This window comes from Onychostruthus taczanowskii, unplaced genomic scaffold, assembly GCF_017590055.1.
Source record: "Onychostruthus taczanowskii isolate IOZ18803 unplaced genomic scaffold, ASM1759005v1 scaffold5, whole genome shotgun sequence".
In the NCBI taxonomy this organism is placed as follows: Eukaryota; Metazoa; Chordata; class Aves; order Passeriformes; family Passeridae; genus Onychostruthus; species Onychostruthus taczanowskii.
In genome coordinates, this window is record NW_024502568.1 from 9162654 (window position 1) to 9190133 (window position 27480).

Below are 27480 nucleotides of genomic sequence, written 5' to 3' on the forward strand. Positions count from 1 at the left end.
AAATGGGGCAGAGAAAGCAAAGCACAGAGTCTCAGAAGGAGCCCTAGGGATTCCCATAATAAAGATGTGACATGAGAATCCTGGCTCACCCCAGCAGTGCTACTCATGCTTTCTAATCTCTTTCCAGTAAGTGTTAAGTTCCTGAAACCTTTCCTGAGTCTTTGCAGCACCCTTTTCCTCCTGTGAATAAGGATGAAAAGTGTGAAACTGGTAAAGGCTTTTGAGGAAAAGTGAACTGGCTTATCAAGGCAAAACAGTGGCAATAGCAGCTTCCATCTTCTGTCACTCCTCTGGAATGAATACAACACCAAAGTTCTAGAAACAACAGTTGCTTAGTATTATAGTTATCAATCAACAACATGTTTTCACCAAGGACTGTTGTTGTTAAAACCACTTTCCAAATTTCCTTGTTTGTTTTTCCCTCAAATGCATAAACAAAGATCTGCTTATATATGCCTCAAAGTGTTAGAAATCTACATCAGGGCTTGAGAACTGGGTAATTAAGAAAGAAATTCACTTCTGTAATTGGCACAAAAAAAAATAAAAAGCAAGAAAACAATTTGCAAACAGAATAAAATTACTGAGAATAATTAAAATAATTATTATATAGAATTATTGATAATAATTGCAATGTTAAAAATTTCAGTTTTTTCAAAGAGCTTTTAGGAAAACTATCACCTTGGCTGCATACAACCATCTTATTTTTGTTTTTAGCACACCAGAGCTGTTGCATTTCTCCTACAACCTCCCATCCTAGGCTAGACCATTATCCTACATTCTCTGTACAGTTTGTCTCAACCTACATTCCAAAGTGCTTGTCCTAAAACCGTAACAGTCCCACTGTATTTTCTCACTTCTGGCTTTGTCAGCCAAAAGGGCTACTCCAATGCTCCAGATCCCAAACAGAGCTGAAGCAGATGATGAGGAAGAAAGACAGGCTCAAGTAATTTTTAAGCACGATGTTGTTTACTTGGCTGCACTGGTTTATGCAATAGGACTAGAAAGTAATGGGGGACTCAGGCAGTCAGACACAGATGTGGTTTTAACAGCAGAGGTGCCACGGTCTGAAATTTAATGTTTTCTTCCAGGAAAGTGAGAGCAGGAATCAGGCAGAAAACATCCCTGTGGAACACAAAGCAAATGAAAACTGCGTCCAGCCAAGCACGTTCTCTGCAGAGGAAGCAGCACTAACAAGCAATCTGGCCAGGGAGCCTCTCTGCAGAGAACAGACAGCAGGGGAGTAAAGATGAGGCTGAAGTCACCCTTTGCCTGGCACCTCAGGAAAGGAGCAGTCTTGAGATTCACAGACAGCAGATCTTCATTGCCCCACATGAATGTGCTGAGCACAAATATAGAGGGGAAAAAAGGAAGACCAGCAGACCCAGCAAGGCATGTGCCTTGGTACATGTGGTACTCCTCATAACACGGGAATTTGGATTTGCACAGCTCAGCCTGTGAGCCCCTGGAGATCTTCCCCATCTAACTGTGGATTTTAAGAGGGTATTTTAGTGCCCCATAACCCAGGAACTGATGGATTCCATGAGAAGCAAGGAAAGGATTTTCATGTTCACTCTACAGTTCAGGGAACTGAACTGCCACAAGGCGCAGGGATTCTCTGCTAAGCACAGGAACTCTGCAGGAGAGCAGGTAACTGAGATTTCCTGAGCCCCAGCTTAGAACCACAAGCACATGAACTATCCTGCCTCACTTCTGCCTACAGTACAGCTTTCCCAATAAAAAATACATACATACCTGAGTACAAAATCAGATGCAAATCCCTTGCTCTACAGAACTCTGAAATTAGCATGAGGGAAGAGAAGAATACTCTTGAGCTGTGAGTGAATAGAAATCAAGCTAATGTACAGCATATATTGCTGATTCTCTCATGCTTGAGTTTAAGCTCTGAAATATTAACCACAGTCATTATGGAAGGCTCTCTTTTGACAGTGTGTCTTATGGTTCATTTACCAAGAGAAAATAGGTGCAATTTTAGCCAGTGTTAAATTAATCTGCTTTTATCAGAGAAAGGAAACTAATTCCACTTTACCAGCTCTTTTGCACTCTGAGAGGAGACTAACAGAGCCAGAACAATTTAAATAACCAGGCTTAATAACCTGGTTAAAAAATAACCCGGGATTCTGTAGGTTTTCACTCATCTAGGTTGAAAAAAATTCGCACTTCACCCAGACAAGCACAATTCCTACAAGGCCAAGTACAGTGCTGACCCTGATCTGTCTCAAATTGGGTGCCTACAAGACTTTTAATTTTTTTTCTTTGGGGAAGGTCAGTTCTCAGAAGCCAGTTAAATCTGTGATATCTGAGAAGAATAAAGGCAGCAGTAACTACCTACCGTACACTATCATTATCATCCACACACAGTGCCCAGAGTCACGGGCAAGCAGCTTTTGAAATCCTTTCGCACACACTGAGTTCACCCAAACTTCTCTCTAAGCTCTTAAATTGCTCCTCCAGCCCTGCTTAAGGAAGAGACGAAATTTCAACTATGGCACTCCCCCAAGCAAGAAAAGGTTTCCTGGGGAAAGAGGAGGAAGACAGGAGAGCCATGAGGAGGCAGAGTTCTCACATAAGCTCCCACCCCTTCACAGCAGCATTCTAACTCACACTGGCTTCAGAGACCAAGCAGATCCCTCTAGCTCCTGTCTTCTTCAGCCTCTTTTTGCATTCAAAAAGTATTTTTCAGTTCTGCTGCTAAACTTTAATCACTCACTCTCTAGGTTTTAGTTCTCTAGAGATTGTTTCTATTGACAGCAAATCCTAGGAGAATTATTATTTTTATTAGTATTATTATTTCCCAGTAGAGCACACATGACAATAGCTCTCTAGATACAGCAAACAGATATGAGGAAATGAATGGAACCATAACTGCCTCATGTCTTTCATTTAAGACACACTGAGTTTTAGTCCTTTTGTTCAGAAACAAATTTAACAAGAATTTAGGAGCTGTGTGTTGGGGCTGAAATAAATTAGGTGAATAGCAGGAGAGGGAAGCCTGCTATGACTTCAAAGTACAATCAACACAATGATGGGACTTCACGGAATAAGAAAACTAAGCTTGAATTTAATACAAATGGCTCCATTGTTATCAAAGGTTCTGTACAAGCTCTAATGATAATTCAATTCCATTGTTCATTGGGGAGAAGGTAGATGAAGATCATTTAATGCTTTATAATTAGCAAAAATATTTCATCCTGGCTACAATTTACCTTCTGTGTGGTGTCAAAAGCAGGTTGCAGGTAGCTGTGGCTGTGTGGACAGACCCACATTCTGCTTAAGGACATACCAGGGCAAACACTGTTCAGGGGCAGTGGATACCATCAACGGGAAAATTCTTGTCAACATTTCCACATTGTTCCCCTCATGTTTTCCCTTTACATAATGGATGGGAATGCTGGAACATTTTGTTTCCGATTAGGCTGAGCTGAGAATAAGCACTTCTCCCACATACTTTGACATATTGTTTTTCTATTCCAAAGTGAACACTTCCAATTAATTTAGAAAGTTAGGGGGATGCTGAAGTGGATTAAGAGGCAGGACAAGTTCCAAGCCCTGCCATGAACAAGACAGCGCCCAGCCTGAGGAGAATCACAAGGAAAATGCAGTATCTCAGCAGGAATGCAGCAGAAGATACCATCCCATGCAACTGCTGTGCCTTAATCTTGCTGGAGTGACAGCTCCAGCACCTTCACCTTCTGGGTGAAAGTTTGGCCTTTCCTTACACAAAGGTTGGTGTTGTGGTTGTGAGGGTCCCAGGATGAGGGAAGAGATTAATCTGACTCCATATTCTTAGAAGGCTGATTTATATTATGATATTATATTGTATTAAAATAAATTATATCCTAAAACTATACTAAAGTACAGAGAAAAGGATATCAGAAGGCTAGAAAAGAATGAATAAGAAAAACCCATGACGGACCAGAGTCCTGACACAGTGTGCTGGACTGGGATTGGTCATTAAGTCAACACAATTCACATGGAACCAATCAAAGATGCACCTGTTGGTAAACAATGTCCAGACCACATTCCAAAGCAGCAAGACACAGGGAGAAGCAATCAGATAATATTGCTTTTCTTTTCCTCTGAGGCTTCTCATCTTCCCAGGAGAAGAATCCTGGGCAAAGAGGATTTTTCAGAAAAATATCATGGTGACAGGTTGGCAGTATCCTTTTTCCTGTGGCACCTACAGGAGTAGTGCTGGTGCAACAGGTGGGCAGGGGGCAGTTGGGATGCTCTCCCATCATTCTCCAACACCAGTGGCCACTTTCGGTGCCTGCAATGCACACCAGGACCAGATCTCACTGATAACCAGAGAGAGTCAAACACATCCTTGGTGAAACTGCCAAAAAGAGCGGCGGATCTGAGGGCAGATTTCCTTTCACATCTCACGGCAAATCATGCAGAAAATCCAAAAAACCCTTTTGACCTCAAGGCACACATTTGAAAAATCTTTCAAGTACAACTATGAACAGCAGTGCAAGTTCTACTCTCCAGAAGGAACCACGCACTATGAAGGCAGAAGGTCTCCTGCCAAAATACTGGCTAGAAAGAAGGTACTTATGGGTTAATGTGGGTGTTGGCAGATCTTCACAAGAAGGAAGCCAAGCCGTGTTTCACTTTCACAAGTTAAAGAAGTTGGAATGAATGGGGGAAAGGAGGAGGAGGAACATTAAAAAAAAAAATCAATTGGAATGGGAGAAATCACCTCTGAAAGAAGCCAAGAGTCAGCCACTGATAAGTGTTGTTGTAATTCTTGGTCATCTCAGAGACTCCCAGCCCCCTTGAGATAAGTGCAGGATATGAGGTGCTAGAGGCTGCCTCTATGCCTTTTATGACACATCAGCCCATTTAAAATCATCCCTTTGCGACCAGCTGCCAACACCAGCTTAAAAAAAAAAGAAAACCCAAGGAAGCAGTGTCATTGTCCAAGATTCTGCAGGGCAGGCATGCAAAAGCTTCAGCTGGAAAAAAAAAAATCTGAAGATTTTAAGCGAAACATCTCACACTAACCCAATTTAAAGAGATAGCAAACATTAGCCCACCTACAGTAACTGTCCACTTGAAAGTTCTTCATCCTGAAGCAGAAAATATGCTTTAAAGGCATAATCTACGGTAAGGTAAACACAAGTAGTTCAGGTAACCTTCTGCAACCAAGAGTAGGTATGACATTGCTCCTCCTCAGCTCAACAGTGACAGCCCGCTGCATCTCTGAGTGTCAAATCCAAGCCAGGCTGGAAACATCCTGCTGTGACTGCACTGTCAGCCACAGGAGAGCTCTTTCCAAGTCTCCATGCTCAAAAGGAATAAAATGCACCATTGGATTTCCCCACTCTGCACAGGGTGATCCCTTATCCATATTAACTTTTATCACAAAAAAATACAAGATACAGGAGGGTCTAAAGGCTTTTGGTTTTCTTTACATCATCCTTTTGAAAACAAAAGCTGTGTCTACAGACTTTTGTTGTCCCCAAGTATTTCACTTCTTTCTGAGCCCAGAGACAGCATCTCTCCTGCTGGAAGAGCTTGTACCTCTTCAAGTAGCAAGGCAATTCCCTGCCAAATTCAAGAAGGTAAACAAAATACATCTCTTCTGGCAAAACGTCTCCACACCAATTTGTGTAATTGCCCACGTCTCTGAAGAGGGCCTCGTGTGCATGCAGCTCTGACTCTAAGCCTTGAAATAAAATTAAGCCAGCTGCATCAGACACAAGTGACTGTCTGGTTCATGTCAAAACTCCACAGGTGGTGGCTAAGGAAGGTGACTCTCATTCAGACATGCTAAGAAAAAATAGTCCAGTGTATGCAGGGAAAGTCACATCATGGAAAACTAAAGGTAAATTCTTTCATCTATACCTCACCCTCCAGCAGCATCCCTGCCCATTGAGTATGAAATTTTGCCTAACAATGTTAATATCTGACAGTGTGTTCCCTTATCACATCCACCAAGCTCTTTTACCAAGACATCATCAAGCTTTTTGACTTTGATCCTGACTCTTATCCTCTGTATCTTTTGTTACCAGCCAGTGCTTCTACATCACGTAAGTCCCAAATCCCCAACAGAAAAAAAACCTTATTCTTTCTCAAAAAGCTCATGCTTTTCTCTTTGCATGAAATCAATCCAGCTATCTGCCTCTAAAATAGTGAAATGTTCTTTTCCTTCTAGAGTGTCTTTTCAGCCAGTTCTGGAGCTTAAACAACTGTTAAAACCTATTATTCTGATTGCATTGCCCCAATGCACAAACCTTGCCATCTTTCTAATTTCCCTCTGCCTGCTCTTTCATTTCTCTAGGCCACATCCCAAAAACTTAGCTTTCTAACACAATCACATTATTCTGCTCCAACAGCATCTTCCATTTGCTGCCCCATCCTTGTATTTTCCAAGCAACATCTCAGCACGCAATTTTCTAGCCTTATCGTCCCTCAGTCTTACTAGGTCTTCTATCATTCTCCACTTCACATTGCCCCACAAACAGAAAGGTTTCCTACCGGGTTAGAACACATTTCTCCCCCAGCACTGGTTCTTCACTGGTAGAAAACATTTCAGACCACAGTGGGTTTTCTTTCAAATGAGATAACATCAGCTTTTCAAAGCTTATCAACAACAATGGCTCCATTTCTCTGCTAGAAGAAACTCTTCCTCAACAGGCTACTTATAGCTTCACAAGCTTGTACAAAAGACCCTCAACTCTCTACACTTATCCCTCATATCCCTTCCTGGTTGTTAATCACTCCTTCCACCTGAGAAGGCAGGAAATTGCAGACAGATGGGTCCCATTCAAGGGCCTGAAAGCTTCCCTCATCTTCCTTCAACTTGCCTTCTTCTGCTTCTCTTTATACCCTAAAATCTCATCTCCTGAGTTTGTGCCCATCTGTATCTTCTTCATCATTCTTTTATTTTTTTTCCTTTAAAAAGTTAATTGTCTACATCACAAAAAACTTTACTTGGCTGAATGGAGTGATGGCATAATCAAGGGATCTGTAAAGCTCCTGTCTCTGCTGCTCCTTACTGCCTGTTCAAACATTTAAAGCAGCAGCAAACATCCACCCTACCTCATCCCTGAGTGGGACCACTGCAATGGAGCTACCTGACTCCTACTAAAGCTCTCCAGAGTATTCCTTGGGACACTTTCTGCACTGAGGTGTCTGGATCTGCCTCCCAGATCATGGCTGAAACAGTTCTTTACACCAGGAATCAAGTATTTGTCTTTAAAGCATATCAGTGCTTGAAAGAGAAACATCGTACATCAATTGCAATTAACAGGGAGGAGACATCTCCTTGTTCCACACGAAAACGTTGCCAGCGATTAACACCTTCAGGAGGCATCTGCTTGAGTGGAAATTGAGCACCTTGGGATCTCACCTGTCAATCTGCTCAGCAGGGGAAAGGGTCAGAATGGTGAAAAAACAGCTATTTGGGCTTTCAAAAATGTTTCTCTTGCAATTCATTCTCCCCTTGAGTTTCTGTTCTAGTTAAAAAATGGTGAAGCTGCCACACTTCTGATTTTCCACAGAGCTATCCTCAGTAAAAGCTAAGACTGTTTCAGGAACAAAAAGCAATATCTGATATTCAAGTTCCCTTCACCATAACTTTATAGCAGCCAATAAAGATCATCTTATAGCAAAATATTGCCAAGATTAATTTTAAAACCACCTTTCTAGCTACATTCTCCATGTGAATGTGTCAGAAGCTAGCATTTCTGTTCTGAGGAATTCAGACAGGCTAATGCTTGGTTTCAGTCCCAAGAGGGAAAGGCAAGATCATTAAATTTCCCATGATCATCAGTAAATATTTTTCACCTGTCAATAACACCAAAGCATTTCCTCTCTATAATGTCAGAACATCAAAGATTAATTTCAAACACATATAGAGATGTGGCTCTGGACACTTCAACGATTATCAGTGATAAAATCCCCATAATTGGTTCTGGAAGGAAAATATTTGAGCCTTTGAGACTACCCTCTGACTTGCTTCCCTGCAGCACCTTCAGTGCCCAAAGAAGCAGCAAAAATCCTGTGGTGATGCCCTCCATGCAACTGAGACTCAGCAAAGAGGAGAGACATGGAGCCCAAATTTCTCCAGGACAGAAAAATACAGTTTTGAACACACAGGGCTCAAGGATACACAGGGGCCATTACCAGAAGTGAGGGTCAAAGAGGACAGAGGAACAAGGAACTTTTACACTTATTCTTTTATATTTGGTATGTGTCCACCATGTTGTCATTATCTTGGTGCCAAAGTGAGTCAATTGGCAAGGTTTCTCATCACAGCCTTTGACACTTTTCAGAATGCAGACAATTTTGGTTGATATTTTAGTGTAGAAAATGTCACTGAAAATGACATAACTCCAAGAAATTTTCTGATTTTGACTAACTGTATTTTCTAACTGAAAATTCTTCTGACAACTGACAACCTTCTTTCCCCAAGTGGCTCTAATATTAGTATTTAATGACTTATGTGTCTCAGTGGTGTTTTCAATTTACTGACGTCATCTGTCCCGTGTAAACTCAACACAGAAGGTGAATATTTAAGACTATGTGTCATCCATCTTCTTCTGTCCTTACTGCACTACTGCATTCATTCCCCATCCTTCATTATACCATGTATTGCTACAATGAAATATTTTCATCTCCTAGCAGCTGCTACTGCATAATGTATTTCTGGATCATCTGAGTAGCTTGTTAGGAGGAAAATTTACTAATGAGTTAAAATTTAATTTGTCTTGTGTCATCCCAGTTCAGACATCAACCACACAATGCCATATATTTAAGCAGAAGCCCAAAATTATAGACATCTTTTCTCTTCTTTGAACTCACTCCAGCAACAATCTCCACATATGTCCTTATTTAAACAAAATGATCTCTATATGAAGGATTAAGTGCAGGTTTCCTGAGTAACATTTTATAATGAGATGCTGATTCTTTTGTAAAATATTCTCTGCTCCTCATAAAATTTCTCGAAGTATTTCTTTCCCCTACTTGATCATAAAAGTTTGTTTCACACCAAAATTCACCTTGCCAAATGCAAGATTTCTCAGAAATTACTCTTTCTGCCTGGCCTTTCAATACCTTAGTGTCAGAAAGGAATAGAGATGGATTCTTCTTCTGCTTGCCTCAAAGCAGTTCTTGGCTTAGATGAATACTGATTTATGTGAGTGGAAAAGGCACAGACTCCACATTTCTTCTCAACTACTTCATCCTGAGAGGGTGCCAGATGCAATGGAGATAGGAGATATGGGAAGGACAGAGAAAGGCAGGCAATGAAATTTTCTTCTCTTTGTGTGTGTATTTCTCTTTCAGTCTGACAGGAACACTGGTGATCTCTTAACTCTTTTTGGAAAGACCTTTGGAAAGTAGTTTGGGGTTTGTTTTCTTATTTCACTTCAAAGCCATCCCTCAGATGCCTCACTGATAAGCCTGCCTTAAGAACGGAATAGCACTGAAGAAAATTGGTGCTGCTCTACCCAGGACAGACACTGACAGCAATTTAAAAAGGACATGCACAGCCATCAAAACATAGGCTGATAATCCAGAGCACAAACATTTCCTGGAAACACTTGTTACACTTAACATTACCTTAGAAGTTCTAGGAAACATCAGAATCTCTTTGGTTAACTGTGCTTTAAGAGAAATGTGATATTCATTTGCACTACAGCAGTAATGCACCTCCACTGTTTGCTGTGGTGAAAACACCGGTGCATAAAACTGCCAAGACAGAGCTGCTTCCAGAGGAGGGCTGGAAGGGAGCAAAACCCAAACAGGACAGGACAGCAGCAATTCTGCATGGGACAAAACTAAAAGGAGAGCTTGAGAAGCAACTGAGAAGCACCAGAAACATTCATTTTCCCTCTGAATCCATGCACAGATCAGACAAACCATCAGTATGAACGTTAACTGCTTCACTGCATCCTGTATCTACACCTTGTGCACAGACTAACTTTTACACTGTAATGACAGCCTGCATCCTTGTGCCTGTACTTGTCCAGCTGGCAGGCAGGAAGGGATGTGGCAGGTGGACATAGCAGGACCACCACCTTCATGCTGAGGCCTCTAGGTGTTCCCCTCTGGAAGGAGTGTTATTCCTGCTGGCCGTGCAGCCCCCTGCTGCCAGCACCTGCAGGATCCCGTTTGCTGCGCAAGGAGCTCGTGTTTGACAGCGTCAGTGCAGGCTGCCCTGGCTCTTGGGCTGACCTGTTCATCATGACACTTATTAGGGTTATGTTCACCCTCCATTAAGACAGAAACACTTGCCTTCCCCAGCCCTTCTGCATCAAGGAAGAGCATCAGCGCTCACACACCTACACACAGGTGTGTGTGGCTCTCTCCTCGTGTGTTTACTGTTTATCCTTTTTTTTTTTTTTTTCAGGAATCACACTCAGAATGTGTTGCTGTCTGAGCTGTCACTGCCTGTCACATTACAATGAGATCTCTGCTTTCAGAAGCCAGTTCAGGTTGTTTAATCATCACTCCCCTCCAAGCTGTCCATCACAGGGCGGCTGCCAGGCAACAGCATCAACAGACAGGGCCGTGGGTGGCTGATGAGGAGGAGGAGGAGGATGCAGCACACATTTGCAGGAGGAAGAACTCACGTTCCCATGGGAGAGGGAGCTATGGGAGCTGCTGAGTCCCTCTGATGGGATCCCAGCCTGCAGCATCATGACAGCAACAGGGATTTCAGCCATTGCTGAACCCAGTGTTTGGGAGGGAAAAAAAGATGCCAGGAGCCTGGTGCATGGCACAGGAGTGCAGAGCTGGGTCTCCTCAGCTCTCATAGAGGCCATGGTCCAACTCCCTCCATCACAGGCAGGATGTCAGGGCCTTGCAATCGTGCCCTGGCCACAGCCACGGGCACAGACCGGGATATCAGACAGCTGGAATCAACATTCACTCCTTTAACAAGTTTAAAATGAGCTGATTTGGAGTGGGTGACAAGTTTCTGGAGAAAAAAGAAAGATCACATGTCATCTTACAAAAGTTGAAAATAAAATGGATGGCAACACCAAACTGGAAGCTTTTTGTCCCAAAGATGAGCTGGAGAATATTTTAGTTTGGTTTTTATTTTGTTTTGTTTTCAAGTATATACAATTAAACAGTCATTTGTTACTGAAACAAACATACAGATCTGTATCAAAGCATCCTTCAGTTACAGTAACCTAAATATTTACTACTAAACTTCATCAGCTCATCTGTAGTGACACAAGGTCATGGATCCAGGCTAAGTCCAGATCTATGTAGGCCAGATCTATTCTCTTCTCATCTCATCTCCAGCCCAGGTTCTGTCACTCTTATCTATTGAGGGGGTGTGTGGAAACATGAACACAAATGAAGTGGAGAAGGTGTAGTGCTCATTTCCCACAGTGCAGTCCCTCCCCATGGTTCAATCTTCAGCCACATTAACATCCCAGGGAATTATCACTCCCCAGACTTCTCTAACATGGTGGCATTTCACCATGGACCATGGACTTTAAAATTAAGTATAATGTATCTCCTGTTTTGCTGGTGTGTCTCTTATTAGTGGTTTAGCCTGTCCTATAAAAAAAAAAATTCTAAAGTTTTGATCAAAGTAAGATCTCACTTTTATTTGCAGATAACCATTTCCAAAATATGATTATGATTCCAATAATGATCAATTTAAAGATTTTATCTTTCATCTACAGTAATGTATTTTTTTCTTGGAAAACTGAATTGAAAGCAGTGGAAAGCAAACTAATTTTTCGTATCATGTTCTTTGGCAGACAGAGCTTGATTTTCAGCATAAGTATTCTTTTTATATCAGAAAAATATATTTACACTTACCTATAAGTAAATACTTAATAAGATCCTCAAATATTCATTTGAATAGTCAGTGGATTCACTTTTCCTACATTTGTTTTCAGAGAATATTCGGTGAAAGATGCTGGCACAATTTTTGGCCAAGACAGGGCACATTAAGCTGTTTCTAAAGATTTAAACTGACCCAGTGACACACACAGAAAGGGAGCATATGACCTCTTTCATCTACTGAAATTATACTTTGTAGTTAAAAGAAAAATTTTCCAGGAGAAGTCCAAATGATTAAACAGTGTCCATTTCCACATTAGTGAGGAATTTCTCACTGCTTTCTGAGTTAGGAACTTTATGATTACTTCATCCCCCCAATAAAAAAAGTGCACCTAAGAAAATTACATATTGAGCAGGGAAAATTTATGGAGATAAAAACATGCCCACATTTGTTATATAAAATATTTCCCTTGAATTATTTTCTCCACCTTAAATTCAGTGGGGGAGGTGAGAATGGGGGGGAAAAGAAACATTTGGGAAATGACATGGGATATCTCTGTTGGGTTACCTATATAGCCTGAGATTTTTCTAAGGAGCTTTTCACTTCTTCCTGAAGAAGTGCATGAAAATTACCTGCAAGAGCTCATGGCACTGCTGTCCTTACACGATCAAAGGTGACCTCAAACCTCATACAATCAGGATGTGAGCACTGACACTGTGCTGGGACCTGGTGCAAATTATCAACAGCTTCCCATTTGTAAGTAAACAGCTTCCACCCCAAAAGCCCAGATGAGATGAAGGGGTTATCTCTGGAGTTTTCCCAAGAGGAAAGAGAAATCACAAGGTCCATGACTGCCTTGACCTCCCTGCTCCTGCAGCAGCAGTTCTGCCCCAGACACAGCACAGGCAGAGCACGCGGGAGGCTGGCCTGGTTCGGCCTGCTCCGGGTGGAGATGCTTGGCACTGACAACCCCCTCAGCTGCTGAGAGAGCAGCAGCTTCCCTCCTTCCTCCATCTACATCCCCACCTGTCTCCTGAAGCTCCTGCTCCGCACTGAGCCCCGCTCAGCACAGGGCCCTGAGGCTGTGCCTGCATGGCAGCACAGAGCAGCTCCAACAGCCAGGCTGCGGGCACAGGAGAACGCCCCGCCACTGAGGGACACCGTGGGAGGTTAAATTAAGTTCTTACAGACCCTCTAAAAGGAAGGAATTACATTTTAGGACATATCCTAAAATATCCTGCTCCTTCTGAAAGTACTTTTCTTTTATGTTCCCCAAGGAGAGAAAGTACAGTACTAAGTAAAAGTGTTATTGTGTTACCAGCACTGAGAATTAGGGATTAAGGGCTCTTACATTAACTTTTGTTTGATTCAAGATACAGCCAAAAAAAATTCCAAGTGGCACAAAAATCATTTTACTGCATCAACTTTTATATGCATTTAAAATTCCAAATAATTACTTTATCACCCAGTGCTGCCATTTGAATTGGAATCAAGGTCCATTTTCATTTAACACAGAAATGTCAATTAGAACTCTGGGAGTCATTGATTTTTTGGTTTGCTGGCCAGGTATAAAAAAAAATAATTGAGGAAAAAAAGCATCTTGTGTCAGTCTTAATTTTTTTTCCTCCTTGAAAATGTAAACCTGAATGCAGCTTTGCATCTGGATGAACAGGATCCAGTACACACAGCTTTTAAGGTAACAGCAGTTACCTAAATATAGGCAAAAACAGTTTGAGATGCTGTGCAATTCCCATGCCTGGACATCAGGATGGCCTTAGTCTGTGAAGCAGCAGCCAGAGGTAATGCCATCTCAGGTGTCCAGCACACTGAATCAAGGTTTTTGCATCACTGGATCATTTTAGAATGTAGAATATAAGAATCAGAAATCCATTCCAAAAATGCTGCCTGATTCAAAACAAAAAAAAATGTTGCATTTAAACTTTCACGATTTGGGCTTGTTGCGGGCTATTTCTCAGGAGCCTTGGAATCAAAGGAAAATCAATGTGAACCTACAAAATGCTCTGTAGGCCAAGCTACAATAACATTTTCCAGAGAAAGAAGTCTTTAATAGGGCAGTATCATTCCTCTGGCTGGAGCTCTGCATGACACGAGGGTTGTATTCACTCTGACGTGGTATGAAAGGCCCAGAGGATGTGAGATTGTCCAAGGCCAATGCTGACCTTGCAGCCCTTCATATGTAAAGCTGTGTCACAGCTGAATGGGTCTCTAACCCCTCCAGAATGAATTAAGGACTTCTGACCTCCTGGCTTCCCCCTCTGGACTGACTTCACCGTGGTCGCCAGGTTAGGGAAATGCAAATGTCTTATCTGAAGCCAGGAGGAAAGGGAGAAGCCCATTTTCTGTTATAAAGTAGTGTATTAAGAAGATAGAAAGCTATAACCCGATTGCTTTACACAGTTTATAGCCTCTCGATATTGCATGAATGCCAGCTGCAACTGTCAGAGCTCTTCCATTATTCTCCTTAATCTCCCCTTGTGATGGGATTTGCATATCCCACCTGCCAGTGGCAGAAGCTCCTCACCACCTCCCAAACTCTTTCACAGAGACCAGCATCACACAATGAGAAGCCTTTCTTCCAGTCCTCACAGATTCTCTTTCACTTACTGCTTTCTCTCAGAGCACGGCTCTTCTTATTAACAATTTCCCATGTATGCTATTTCATATTCTGTAAATGAAAAGCCTGTGTTTTATCCATCTAGAGATGAACTGCAACACAGAAGAAAGAAATACTATGGCTGTTGAGTCATTTTTTTGAAAATTCAAACACACACAGAAGAAAATAAATACAAAAAAATCCTCAAGACCTCTGGTTAAAGAATAAAGTCCTACTCAGCTACAGGAAATTTAGAGGAGGTTTCATATCTAGAGTGGATGTGAAGTATTTTATTATCCAACAGTACTAAATATAATCAAGACAAAAATATGAAACAAGGGACTTTTAGCAATATTTTAATTTGATTTGATTTTTTTTTTCCTGGTTTAAATTCCCGTTTTTGTTTCCTCACTTTTTATTCAGCCCTTCCAAAATATATTCTCCGTAACTCCAGCAAGAGATTAGTCTGAAACAGTCTCAGCATCCGGTGCATTATACTCTTAATAGTATTATATATTCTTGTAATTTGTACATAATACAGACTCCATCTCACTGAATTATATTAATGCCAACATCCTCCTTGCATGAATCTTTTTGGCAGCTGTTTTCAGCTCCCTAGGAATCAATCTCAGTACGAAGAAACTGACATTGGGTTCATTCCTCACCATGGGTCTCACTGAGGATCTGGCTCTGGGCTCCATATCCACATTCATTACTTTAAAATTCCTCCTTTATAATGATTCAATTGCCACGGGCTATCACAGCATCATGCAACAAAATGCTGGTCACTCATGGGATGATGCTGGCACCCCTGATAGTTTTAATCTGGAGCCACAGCTCTGCCAACAAGAGAAAGGCGGAGGCTATCAACTATATCCTCTTGCATGAACATGACATTTGGGCAAAGTCTCCAAGTGAAATGAAAAGAAGAAAATAATTTTATTATGGTCCCCCATTCTGGACTGAATAGAACACTGGCAATTTAAGGTACCTTAGCCATGCCTTTACTGCCTCACTTGTAAAAAAAACAATATATTTGTTATCATTTTCATTCATCAAAAGCAAAAATCAGATTCAAATTCGACTTCTTGGCAAACTGACTCCTAGAAATTCAGAGTTCACTGTACGCAACCTGTTGTACAAGCAGATACAGAAAGAAGAGTGCTTGCTTGATTTAACAAACCAGAGGCTGAAAGGGAATATCATCACTGCCTGTAAAATAATTCCAGGGAATGTTAAGTGCCAGGGAAGGAAAATAATAGCATCTCTATTCCAAAAGCTCATTATGGACATCACCTAGAGACTTGCTTCTCTCCATTAAAGCCAGGTCTCTCTTTTAGCTCCACACAAAATCTCTGCTAGTTCTTTTCCCCTAGTCTATAGCATGGCATTAAGGGAGCTGTAGAGACTCCAAACCTACAGTGTCAGGACACACTGCATCAGCAACACGTTTGGGATCTCCATGAGCTAGGAAACCTGACAACTTCCACACCGTTGATGACATTCCTCAGTGGTGCAAAAATGCAAGAGATCTCACTTGTGTATCTTGCAGAAGAGATCTGAGAAAAATTTCAGGTCATATGAACTTTTACTCCAGTTTTATAGGGGCCAGTGGAAAGACACTCAGGATCCTTACCTGCATCAGTGCAGGTAAGTACTGCCAGGACCCATTAACAGACTCAATAATCTAGGCTCCTTGGATCATCCCAGCCAGTCCAGCACTCAGTGCATCCAGGGACCCTTTTCAGCACCCACTTTTTGCTGCAGCCGCTCTTCTCTGTCTTGAAGACCAAAAGAGCTCAGGATTGTGGAGATGCAGGACAGCTTTGTGTGGCCTCACTCACCTCCACTGGAGTCAGAGAAAGCCTGAGGCCCACCTGTATTTTAATGTAACACTGGATACACTCCTGATTTCATCCTCATCAGTCATTTGACAAAGCCAGTCTTGCTACACCTATGCTCTCCTCTGGGGAACTCCTGCTGACTCCATCAGTGAAACAAGGTACAGAGGAGAGATTACAGAATATGTGAACTGTGTCACTACAGATGAGCAGAGCATGCTCCAGCAGAGTGTCTGGATATGAATGTGGATCTGGAGAGCAAGCTGTCCAGGGAGTACCTAAAATCATTGATGAGCCAAATAAGCACTGATATAAAACAATTTATGTTGATGGAGTTAAACTTGGACAACTTGTACTATCATTTATTATTCTTACTGTACCTGTGGCTTAGCATACAGCGAATTCAGAGCAAAATGCCATCAGTTCAGTGGTGCACACACTCAATATAAAATCACAGACAAGCTTGAGAGAAGCTGCAAACACCCAGAAGAATCCCGTACAGAACTCAGGAGTTCTCTCTCCTCCACAGCAGCATTGCAATTATATCCACACCACTACCAAAATAAGGATACAAACAAGGAACCACATTGAGACTGACAGGATAAGGTACACTGCAATACAAAAACTTGATGGTGACAATGCTTTAATTTTCCAGTTTTTCCACCTACCAGGATTTCAAATATTTTGAGCTTTGTTTTTGTTTTTCCTGTCCTCACACAGATACGGCAAAGTATGATCTTCACACTGCCCCTCTGCCTGGGCAAAAGGCAAAAGCTGGTTGACAGCAGCACTTCCAGAGCACACCAGAATGAAAACAAGCAGAGGTGTGTTGCATCCCCATGCCACAGCATGGAAACTCCAGCAGGAAGCCAGCAGCTGCTGCTCTCGGAATGCAGATGGGGCACTGGGGTTATGTAGCATTTCACAAGCAGCACATTGGGATCCTCTGCAACTTCCATGCAGGCAAAACTATGCACACTGTACCCTAAAGGAAGAGTTTCACCCCAAGCCCATTCCACTCCCAACTCCAGCACTGATGGGAACCCAAAACCTCCACACAGCGACAATGGGTCGGGCCCATTTTGGGCTCCCTCTGAACACACACCATTGCTTCAGCTGAGCCGGACAAGCCTGCTGGGCACCCAAGTCCTGCTGGGGCCCAGCTTCACTCTGTGCTGTGAGGGGGCTGCAAGCACAGCACGAAACAGAACAGCACTGCCAGAGCCCCCGCAGTGAAGGGGTGAGCATAATACCCCTGTACATGATGCAACCTGCAGCTCTTCGGGAAGGACAGTCGCAAAATGTTTCCCCCTGAAAACATTTGTACACCAACACACTCAGAAAGTAAATCAGTCCCTGACAACAGCAGCCCACACTACCACAGTGGGCAGAAACACATACACAAATATATGTGTACCTACACACATATATGACAGTAGATGTGTCTTGAAAAATGTACAGGTGAAACATGATGGCAGTGATAGACCAGAGAAACTGCTGCCTGCTGGATGACTTTCTATATCAGAATCTTTTTTCTTAGCAAATGGGTCACTTGAAACCAGTGTCAGTCTCAATTCAATTTGTATGAACAGACCTGAGCTCCTACAAGGCCGCTTCTGTTCACACAACTATTTAAGAATAGTCTAGCTGAGCTGTGAAGAAAGGGGAAAGTCCTTCAAAATGGAAATGACAACTATTCCCTTGTCAATTAATTGATTAAAAACTTCCTGATGAGACCATAAAACCATGTCCCAATTAACTAGGGCTGAACCCCACAGTGAAGTCCTTACGACATCCGCTGCAATTCTAAATTGAGTAGCTCAGTATAATCTATACCAAAAGGAATTCATAATGACTAGACTATAATTTCAAAATGTTATCAGTCTCCTAGTACTGAAAGCTGAGTGGGGTGCCAAAGATTTCTGCCAAGCAGCCGGAGACCTTCTGGCATTACAGTTGCAGACACCTTAGAGGAGAGCCTGAGTCCCTGTTTCTCCTGGGAACTTATATGGGCAGCAGTCACGTAGTGGTGGCATCCCTTTCTCTCTCATTAGCATTCTGCTTGGTGTCTCTAAGAGGCAAAGTTGGAGAATCCGGACAAACAGATCCCTCCACTTCTGCTGGTCCTTAACAGGCAGTGTTAAGGGCAGGCAAAGAGCACTCCAAGCAATTTACCCTTGCCTTCCCTGGGCCTCAGCCCTCAGCTCCATGTACCACGGCAGCAGAGGCTGGAGGGATACAGTGCCCAAGTTAACCTGGTAACTTTGATGTCGTGACTATGGCTCCAGCCTGGAAATCAGCTGCCTACTTCTCTGGCCAGTTTTGCTCTGCTTGGCTCAAGTCAGAGCTGTTCTGATGCTATTCCTGAGACACATGCAGGTTACGAGGAAGAAACAAAACTCCTATTTAACAACTTGGTGGCAAGAGCCAAAAGCAGCTTTATCCCCTACACAGACACACCTTGGAGACAAAGTCCTGAAGCCCTCCAGCATCTCCGCATCAGCAGGGCCTGAGGATGAGCCCTTGGGCTTATGTGAGCCCCCACAGCTGGCAGGAGAAGCAGCAGTAGAGGGGCTTTCCCTGGGCATCCTTCCAGCTGAGCCTCCCAGGCTGCCCGTGAGGGTTATCCTGGGCAGAAGGCTGCATGCGAAGGCGCATCCCCCAGGAGACCCTTCCCGTGGCGCCGCGGGCGGTGGCAGCGCTGGATCCCGCTCTGCTCCGGGGCGAGGGACACGGGGGCCGGGAGGGGGATGCGCTCAGCGGGCGGGCGGGTAGCGGAAAGTTTTTCTACTCCACAAGAATGGCCCTTTTGAAGCCCTTCTGCCCCACTGCACACTGCTAAGCGAAGCCAATCCCCGGCGCCCGGAGGCGCAAAATCCCCTTCGAAGAAGAAAAACCCAGCACCCACCCCCCACCCCCGATTACACACACACGGGGGAAGGGGGAGAGAAAATGAAGGGGAGAGGGGGGGGAAATAAGGAAAGCACGGAGGAGCCGCCCCCGCCCGCGGTACTCACGCTGCTGTTGTGGCCGGACCAGTGCACCATGGCCTGGTTGTGCGCCGAGTCTCCGGCCAGGGCGAAGGTGGTGCTGGCCAGCCGCAGCTCCTCCAGCCCGAAGCGGGCGGCGCCGCCGTCCCCCGGCTCCCGCCCCGCGGCGCCGCCCGGCCCNCGCACCGCGCCCGGCCGGCCCGCCCGGGGGGGGCCCTGGAGGGGTCGGTCCTCGGCCGGAGCCGCCGCTGCCGCCCGGGGACGGCGCTCCCCGGCCACTTTCTCTCGCTCCCTCGTCACTCGCCGTGTCTCCCAGCCGCTGAATTTCATCCCCGCGGAAGCAGGGGCGAGGGTCTCTTGCAGCCCGGCATCCTCCGTGCCGGCCTCTTGCCCTCTCTCACCTCCTTTCTCCCCGAGGAACCTCCTTTGCTCCTTTTCTCCTCTGTCGGTCCTCAAGTGCATCAGTAATCCCTGCTGCGGCTGCTGCTGCGGCTGCACCTGGGAACGGCAGGATCTGCAAGTTATTTCTGCACCGGTAAAGCCATAAGTGAAGAGGAAAAGCCATGTCCAGTACAGGAGAGCAACGTGCCAGGCTGGGTACCAGCCAGCAACTTTTTCCATCGCTGCCGACTGCTGATGAGTGCGAGGGAGAAAGAGCAAGAAGGAGAGCAGGAGCGAGGGAGCCGAGCGCTGCCGATCCAGCCGCCGCGGGGTAAACACGGCGAGAACTCCACGTAAAGTTTCAGACTCTTCTGTGCTAGATGCTGCCGAGGGGTAGAGGAGATTACTTTCTTCCCACCTCTTTTTTCCCCCTCTTCTTTCCTTTATCTTCTTTTGCACTTTTTCTTTTTGTCTCTTTTTTTTTTCCCAAGACTGGTGTTGCTGATGAGGCTTGTGATGGAAGGCAAAGCCACAACCACACGGGGGAGGAGCTGATTTGAAATCAGAGAGAGAGGGAGAGAGAGAGGAGCAAATCCTGGCTGGTGATTTCTCCCGGCTGCCTCCGTGGAAGTCTCCGCTCGCTCCTCTCCCGCTCGCTCTCTCTCTGCTCCCTCTCACTTCGCCGCTTCTGCATCACACTCCTCCCGCAGCCGCCCCGCCAGGCCGCCCCGTGCCTGTGTCGTGAGTGGCTGGTTACTCACTCCCCCTCACGCACACACTCCAGCGACGGACTTACCCCAACTTTCAAACTCGTATCATCCGATCCCTTCCTCCCCTGTGCTTCCCATCAGTTCAAACCCCTAAAGCCTCCTCCCCAGCGTGCTGAAACCTCCGCGCATCCACGGGAAGCAGATGTGCAAAGTGAAGGAACAGTACATGCGTATGTGTGTATAGTCTTCCCAGAGGAACTGTTTTAATTCGAATAATTAAGTGGCCTTAAAGGTCTGAGCAGGCTCTGAAATAACCCTTTTTTTTCTCCCTCCTGCCGTGACTGGTGTAAATGCATTGTCGTTGCTCAGAATAGGCACCTGTGCTTGCTTTTACAGAGGGGAGGTCGCATTTCTGCCCTCTGTTCCCTCCCCCTCTTGTGCTTCACTGTACTGTCGCTTACAGTATCTGCCGATGCTTAAATAAATCACTCATGCACGGCAGAGATGTACTCACATAAATGCTGATGGAGATAGGGACAAGCTTTTGGAAATGAAATGACAGCACATCGTGGAGAGGGAGATTCCCCTCCAGCTGTTTATCAGCAGAAAAAAAAACCCTTGTTGCTTTAGCTGTCTCTCACGCTTTTAGGACCAGCAATTTCTCCCGCAGGAGCTGTGCTCCCCTCTCAGTATCTGTCCTCCCCGCAGGGGGAGCAGCAGCAGTGGTGGCCGGAGGAGATCACCAAGCGCTGCCTGCAGAGCCGGGTGTCTGCTGGCCACGGGAGCTGCCGGTCCCTGACCGCTGACAGCGCTGCTGGTCACTGCCTGCACCGCAGGACAGGGCCTGAGCTCTGACAGGCACTTCCCAATGCCCACGGCCATGAAATCTGGAGGGAATTAAAAGCTGTTCCACTGGAATTTTATTCTATCCCGGTCTGCCTGCTCTCACTCATTCCCATTTGATTTACGAGAGTTTATTTTTTAATTAATATTTTTAACATTTCCTTCCTGACACAGAAGACCTTATTGATTTTTTTTTTTTTTTTTTTTTTGGCAGGGCATTTCAGAAAACGATTTACAGATTTGTTCCACATTCTTCTAGAGATTTCACTCAAATGCTCACTGGTGACATGTCTTGGGATATTAGCACAGGACCAGAGGTGAAGGGAGACTCACAGTAATTCAGGCTGGGCATAACTTCATGCTGCTTACAACAATGATGGATTGTCTGCAATGTAACCACCTGACCTCAGCTAAATCTAGCAATTAACTGCATACCTGTTTCCACATCTCCCAGCTAAATGGTTACTATTAGTTACAGCCTGTCGGGTAATAACAATAATTAACACTCCAGCTTAAACAGCTCCTTCCTTTACTAAGCCCAAAACTCAAAAAGGCCACTTTTGGAGGAAACTGAGTCAAAGTATGATCAGCAGAGTAGTAATGATTGGAAGTGGAGCTGCCTTGTTATCAGCCCAATCCTTTATCTTCTATTCAACAGAATGACCAGGTGGATCTATCCCAGAGGATCGACTAAAAAGTGTCACCTTCCCAACACAAGTCCCTTAAGGAGGCTTTAATCTAAAGGAATGAAATTCAGGGATGAGTAGGTGAGACAGAAAAAGAACTTGGAAGAAGGAAATTAGTAAGAGGTCAGAGGAAATTTCTCTTGGGATTGTAATAGAGATTTGCGTGTCAATGAGTGGCTAAGGCTAAGGAGAGAAACAATATAGCTGCCTCATTTAGGCAGATGATTATCTCTGCATTGTGATGAGTGGCCATCGAGTGATAGGGATGTGCCTGGTGGAGCACACCTTATGCAGTGTGAGCACACTACACCTGCAGAGCTCTTCAACAGATTCACAAGAATCAGTCATGGAGAGAAAATACTGGATCCAGCCTGAGGACCACAGACACATTTTCCAGCATAGACCTTGTTGTGGATGGACACAGGACAGACACATACAGTATGAGCCTTCTCCTGAGCCCTATTTTCAGGAATTATCAGTTTAGGAGATTCTAACAACAGCAGAAACTGCATTGATCCCTTACTTTTAATAATATAGTAGAACTTTTAATGGACCTGTCTTCCCAAAATTTGTCTAATCTGTGTTTATGCTCTTGGTGTCTGAGGCAAGCTGTGATAGTCAAGTTTACAATCTGATTATGTGTACTTCTGAATACTCATGGTCTGCACTTATCTGAGAGAGACATTTTAAATCGCTGTAATCTAATCTTGCTGCCAGCCATCTTTTGCCACAGATGATGTGATGATTGAGCCATCAGAGATAAGAAACCGAGTCTTTGGCACAAAAGAATAATCCGCTGTCCTTTGATGTAAGGGATAGCTTTCTCACCTGGGAGCAGGGAACAAGTTCCTGTATTCAGACAAAAAGAAGCTGGTGTGATGTGACTGAACTCCATGGCTGTGCCCACAAGAGAAAGGAAAGGCTGCATTCATTGGTACCCAGACCTGAGGCACCACCTGATCTGATATTTCAGTACCACATGTGCAGCTCCAGCATCTGGTGAGAAGGTGTTTTCCATAAGAGCTGCTACTCTACCTGGTCAGGAGACTGTTCTGTTTCACATGTCCAGTATTGCCTGGGGAGAGGGGATATGAGCAAGCCATGGGAGCCATGAAACAGGACACAGATACAAAACATGATACCATGAGAGCAAATTAAAATTGCACGTTTTAGCTGGGCTTTTCAGCCTCTGCCTTTTTCAGGATGAACAGTGGCTGGGGGTTTTCCTCTGCACCAGGAGGAACTACCTCAAAGCCAGAGATTGCACATACACAAGAGTGTTGGGGGAGTTTCTTGTTTCTGGGTTCAGGAAGAATATGCTGCAATCTCTTGAAGGGAGCCGATGCTATTTCTAGGTATATGTTGCAGTGGAGCAAGCATCTTCCTCAAGATTTATATAGCCTTGAGAAGAGAAGCAGGAACAGCTTGAAACATGGATGAGTACACAAATCTTCACTTGGGACTGGGCAGGTTCTGAGACAGGTGGAAATATGGGCTTGGTCAAGGACATAAATCCTTATGACAGTGATTGCAATAATCTGCCGTCTGCAGGAATCCTTTCTCCTGGAGTGTTTCATACTTGCAATCAGAGACTACTTGTGAAGAATGTGGTCCTTAGAGACTTCCTGGCTCCACAGTATTCCTGTCTCCTGAGACATGCTAGACGATGCACCCTGTGTGATGGAAGCACCTCAGGGACTGTGCCAACACTGCCTGTACTGTGATGGAGTAGGAAGGGAGAAAAAGGAATGAAAGAGGATACAGAGAAGGAAACAGAATTGGGTGGGCTTAATCAGCTGAGTTTTTAGTATAAGGCAGGGGCATAATATAGCCTGGCCTTTTGTGAATCCAAATGTCTTTTAGGCAAAGGAGTATAATCTTTCACTAGTAAATATTTTTATAATCAGGATTTTTTGAATCTACACTCATTTTAAATAATTACTTTTCTCAGAGAAGACTACGTAATGAAGGGACACCAAGAAGAACACTGCTCCATTGATTCCTATCAAGCCATGGTGAATGATGAATACTGTAGTTTGACATTACACATAATTCCCCCAAACAAAGTCTCTGTTAAAAAAACAAACAGACAAACAAATCAGGATATAACAGGTCTTGTTGCAGCTTCCCTTGGGGGGAAAAATTACTTTCAGCTGTAAATATCACAAAATGTTGAGTGTTTTTTTTGTTTTGATTTGTTTTCTACATAGGGTTTAGATGCTTCATTCTTTAAATAAAATAGGGGCTAATTTTATATATATCAAACCAATTGCTTCCGAGTGCTTCTTGGTTCACTAAATAAATGGAAATTATTTAGCCATATGGCTTATTTTGTAGCAATAGGTAGATAATTGTTACATAGGTGTTATTATAAATAAATCCCATTACTTTTATTGGGGCAATGCATTTGACAAAAAGTGACCAAAATATTTTAAAAAAATCTGTAACTGAAAGAAAACCTCTATCTTTGCATTGAGTTTCATTTCCCTTCCTCAGACTATTTTTGGAAAGGTGATTGAACTATTTATTTTTGACACTAATAATTCCTCAAAATTAATTAACATGAAATTTCTCCTTTGTTATTCCACACAATCAAATGCCAAACCAGTGCTATCCTAAAATTAGACTGGTGCAGCTTTTAACAAGGGCTCCTATTCATCTGCAAATGTGTTGCGATTTTGCTTTAGTTGCCATAAATATTAACAGCAAGGGCTTTTTGTTCTTGTACTCCCTCTTGCTGCAGCCTGTTGCAAAGACTGAGGTTTCAAGTAATCTCAAGAAAAGTGCAAGAATTTGACACTTTATAACTGAGAGCCATTTTGCTTTGCTAAATCCTCAGATGGGGAGTTCATACATTCATGTATCTGGCAAGGAGGCTGGGGGCTGAGCAGATTCAGTCAGTGGGATTGCCTTCAAGTACAGGAAGGTGCTCAGCACCAATACCTGGTTGCAGTTTTCCTCAAATCCTGTTTATATTGAAGTATCTAGTCATGCTTATTAGCCAGCAGCTCTCTTTGAGGACAGTAGAACTTGTCTGGATTTTTTTCCTCTGGAAGTTCTGTTATGTAATTCCTCTGTTTCACTTCCATTTCTGGATCCAGAGCATTTTCACACCATCCAACCAACCACTAATGGGACAGCAAACCTCACACTCATGGTACAGGGTCTGCATTTTACTCTCTGGTGTCAGGCCTCCTTCCTGCTCTTACAGCTGCAGATATTCCCTAGGCCAGCTCTGCCAGGTGATAAATCAAGGGTAGATTTGCCATGGCAGGAAGGGAGCATGTTACCCTCTCCAGAGAAGCTCCTATTTCCAGTCAGGTGCTGAAGCAATACTCACGTGGCTGCACAATTACCATATCCATGCTGGTGTTGAATCCAGCACTCTTTGCCACAATCCTGGGACTGAATACTGGTTCTTCTCTTGTGACATCTGCTCCTCTGTGCTGGTCTTGAATTTCACTGTTGCAGTGATCATCTCCTCTTGTGATCTGGACACATCCATCCATTGCCACCCTGTGCTCCTGAGTGTAGCTCCCCTGTCAGGAATTACCATGGGATTTAGGAGCAAAAAAAAAAAACCAAAACCAAAAAAACCACAGGCCACAGAAGACAGTGGATGAGAAAATCTTCTGCTTGAATTTCCCAGCTGACATTCTCTCTCCATCAGCTTTTGCAGCCTAAGAAACCTGGAAAGCTGCCCTGAAGAGCTGATCTTAGATTCTGCTGGTTTTCATAGTTGGTTGAGTGTAAAGTAGAACTGCAAGAACTGCACTTACATCAGGACTGCACGTACTCAGCTGTTGCTCTGAGCTTGCAGCTGAGGAGAAAACTGAGCTGGAGCTCACAGATAGAATGAGCTGTATTATAACAACTTTGAAACTAGTAAACATTGGCAAAAGGAGGAAGCCTGAGGTGTATCTTGTAGTCAACTCATTCACCACTGCCAACGTGAATGATAACCACAGGGATGACCCAGCAATTGTCACATTTCATCCTGACTGTTTTAAAGCAACCCCATAATACCCAGAAGGTTTTTGCCATCAATAACTAAAATGTATGCTGTTGAACACTTCCAACCACATGAAAGGCAAGAATGCAACCAGGAAAAATGAGAATAAGTTTAGCAAGTTATGCTTGACCAGCCTGAAGGTTTTCAGCTACTAAACAGCTGACTATTTTAACACTGGCTCCAGCACAGTCTCATGGTAAACTGAGGATTATGGCAGGTTGGAGCAGTTGACAGAGTTGTGGAAGTTGTTTGCATTGCAAGTGTCAGCAACTGAGAATCAACTGATTAGAAAATGTCTGGGGTTTGCACTGGGGTTTCTCTTTGCAAATAAGGCAAACTGCATATTCTAATGTAATGCTACTACCAGTGGTGGCACTCACTGCCAAACAAAAATTGGCAACTCTTGTGCTATAACTTCCTAAATTTGGCCATACTAGAAAAACTGGCCATTACCTGACTCACTCTGTTGTTCCTCTGAGAATGTATCTATTCTATATCTGACTCTCAGCAAGTTCCTTTCTCTTCTTTTTGTTGTGTGGAGATGCAAACTGCAAACTTTCCTTTCCCTGACCAACAGAGGGTCTTTGCAGCTATTCACAATCATTTGCAAGTAGCTTACCTGTGTCCACTGAGTCATTTTCATTCCATCATCTTCTAGTCCTTTCCAGTTCCTCAGGAGAATCATGGCTGCTGGGTGCCTCTGATTGTCCTGCAACCTTGCAAATCTGCAATTTGAAGCAGACTGATCAAATGCAGATAATAGTTTCCTGTGAACAATAAATATCAGTCAGAGCCTGACTAGCCTTCCACAGAGTCAGGATACTTCTGTAACATAAATCTTAAAAGCCTAAAAGGCGTAAAAATCATTTGTATTTTCTTCCTTTTTCAGACAATACTGAACTTCAGTTGTCACTGGGGAAGTTCACCTGACATTCTCTCAGCTCTGGGTTTATCTGCATTGACAGGACAATAAAAATTCTTGTCTATCACTCTACCGCCACCACCTTTGGCTTCCACACTTGGTTGTGGAAGAATTTAATGGAGGTAAGAGAATAATGATGAAGAGAAAAAGATTACAAACTTAATGGCCTGTGAATGGTGTTTATAGTTTGTCATTGTTACAGATGGTGTTTTCTTGCTTGTGCACCTTGCTTGATTTCTCTTAGCCAGAAGTGTTGATGAAGTAGAAGTTCAAAGTACATCTAAAGATAAAATTCCTAATAGAAGAAAGAAACCTTTTTACTTTAAACTACCTTTTTACTGCAAGAAAAGTAAAAAATATAAGAAGAAAATACAAACCCTTGAGGCTGATGGAAGATGTGAGTTTGCTCATTGACAGTATTTTATTTCAGAACTGAAAAAATGACCAGAAAAAAATTTCTGTGAGGCAACTCTGTCCTGCTTCACTGATGCATTGTTTCTTAAGTCATGGTCAGAAATCCTTTACTGGAGACAGTTGCATCACTCACAGGTCAAGCAGCAGAGCTTTCCGTACACACACTCCCACGGTACACAATCAGGAGAGAAGGATCTGGTCATCAGTTAAACCTGTTCTCATTAATTCAGCCATTTCTGCCTAAAACAAGGTGGAGGATATTCACATGAATTTTGCTGCTAGATGATAAGCAGT

General features: G+C 43.6%; 1 protein-coding gene across 1 annotated transcript in view; it reads right to left on the reverse strand.

The window, feature by feature from the left end:
- LOC121341910 (VPS10 domain-containing receptor SorCS1-like) overlaps positions 1-20265 on the reverse strand; it is a 256711-nt gene extending 236446 nt beyond the window's left edge. The window contains exon 1 of the mRNA XM_041415866.1: positions 19246-20265. Coding sequence (XP_041271800.1) covers positions 19246-19839 — 594 coding nt within the window. The 5' untranslated portion in view covers positions 19840-20265. The remainder of the gene's footprint in view (positions 1-19245) is intronic.
- Between the last annotated feature and the right edge of the window lie 7215 nt (positions 20266-27480).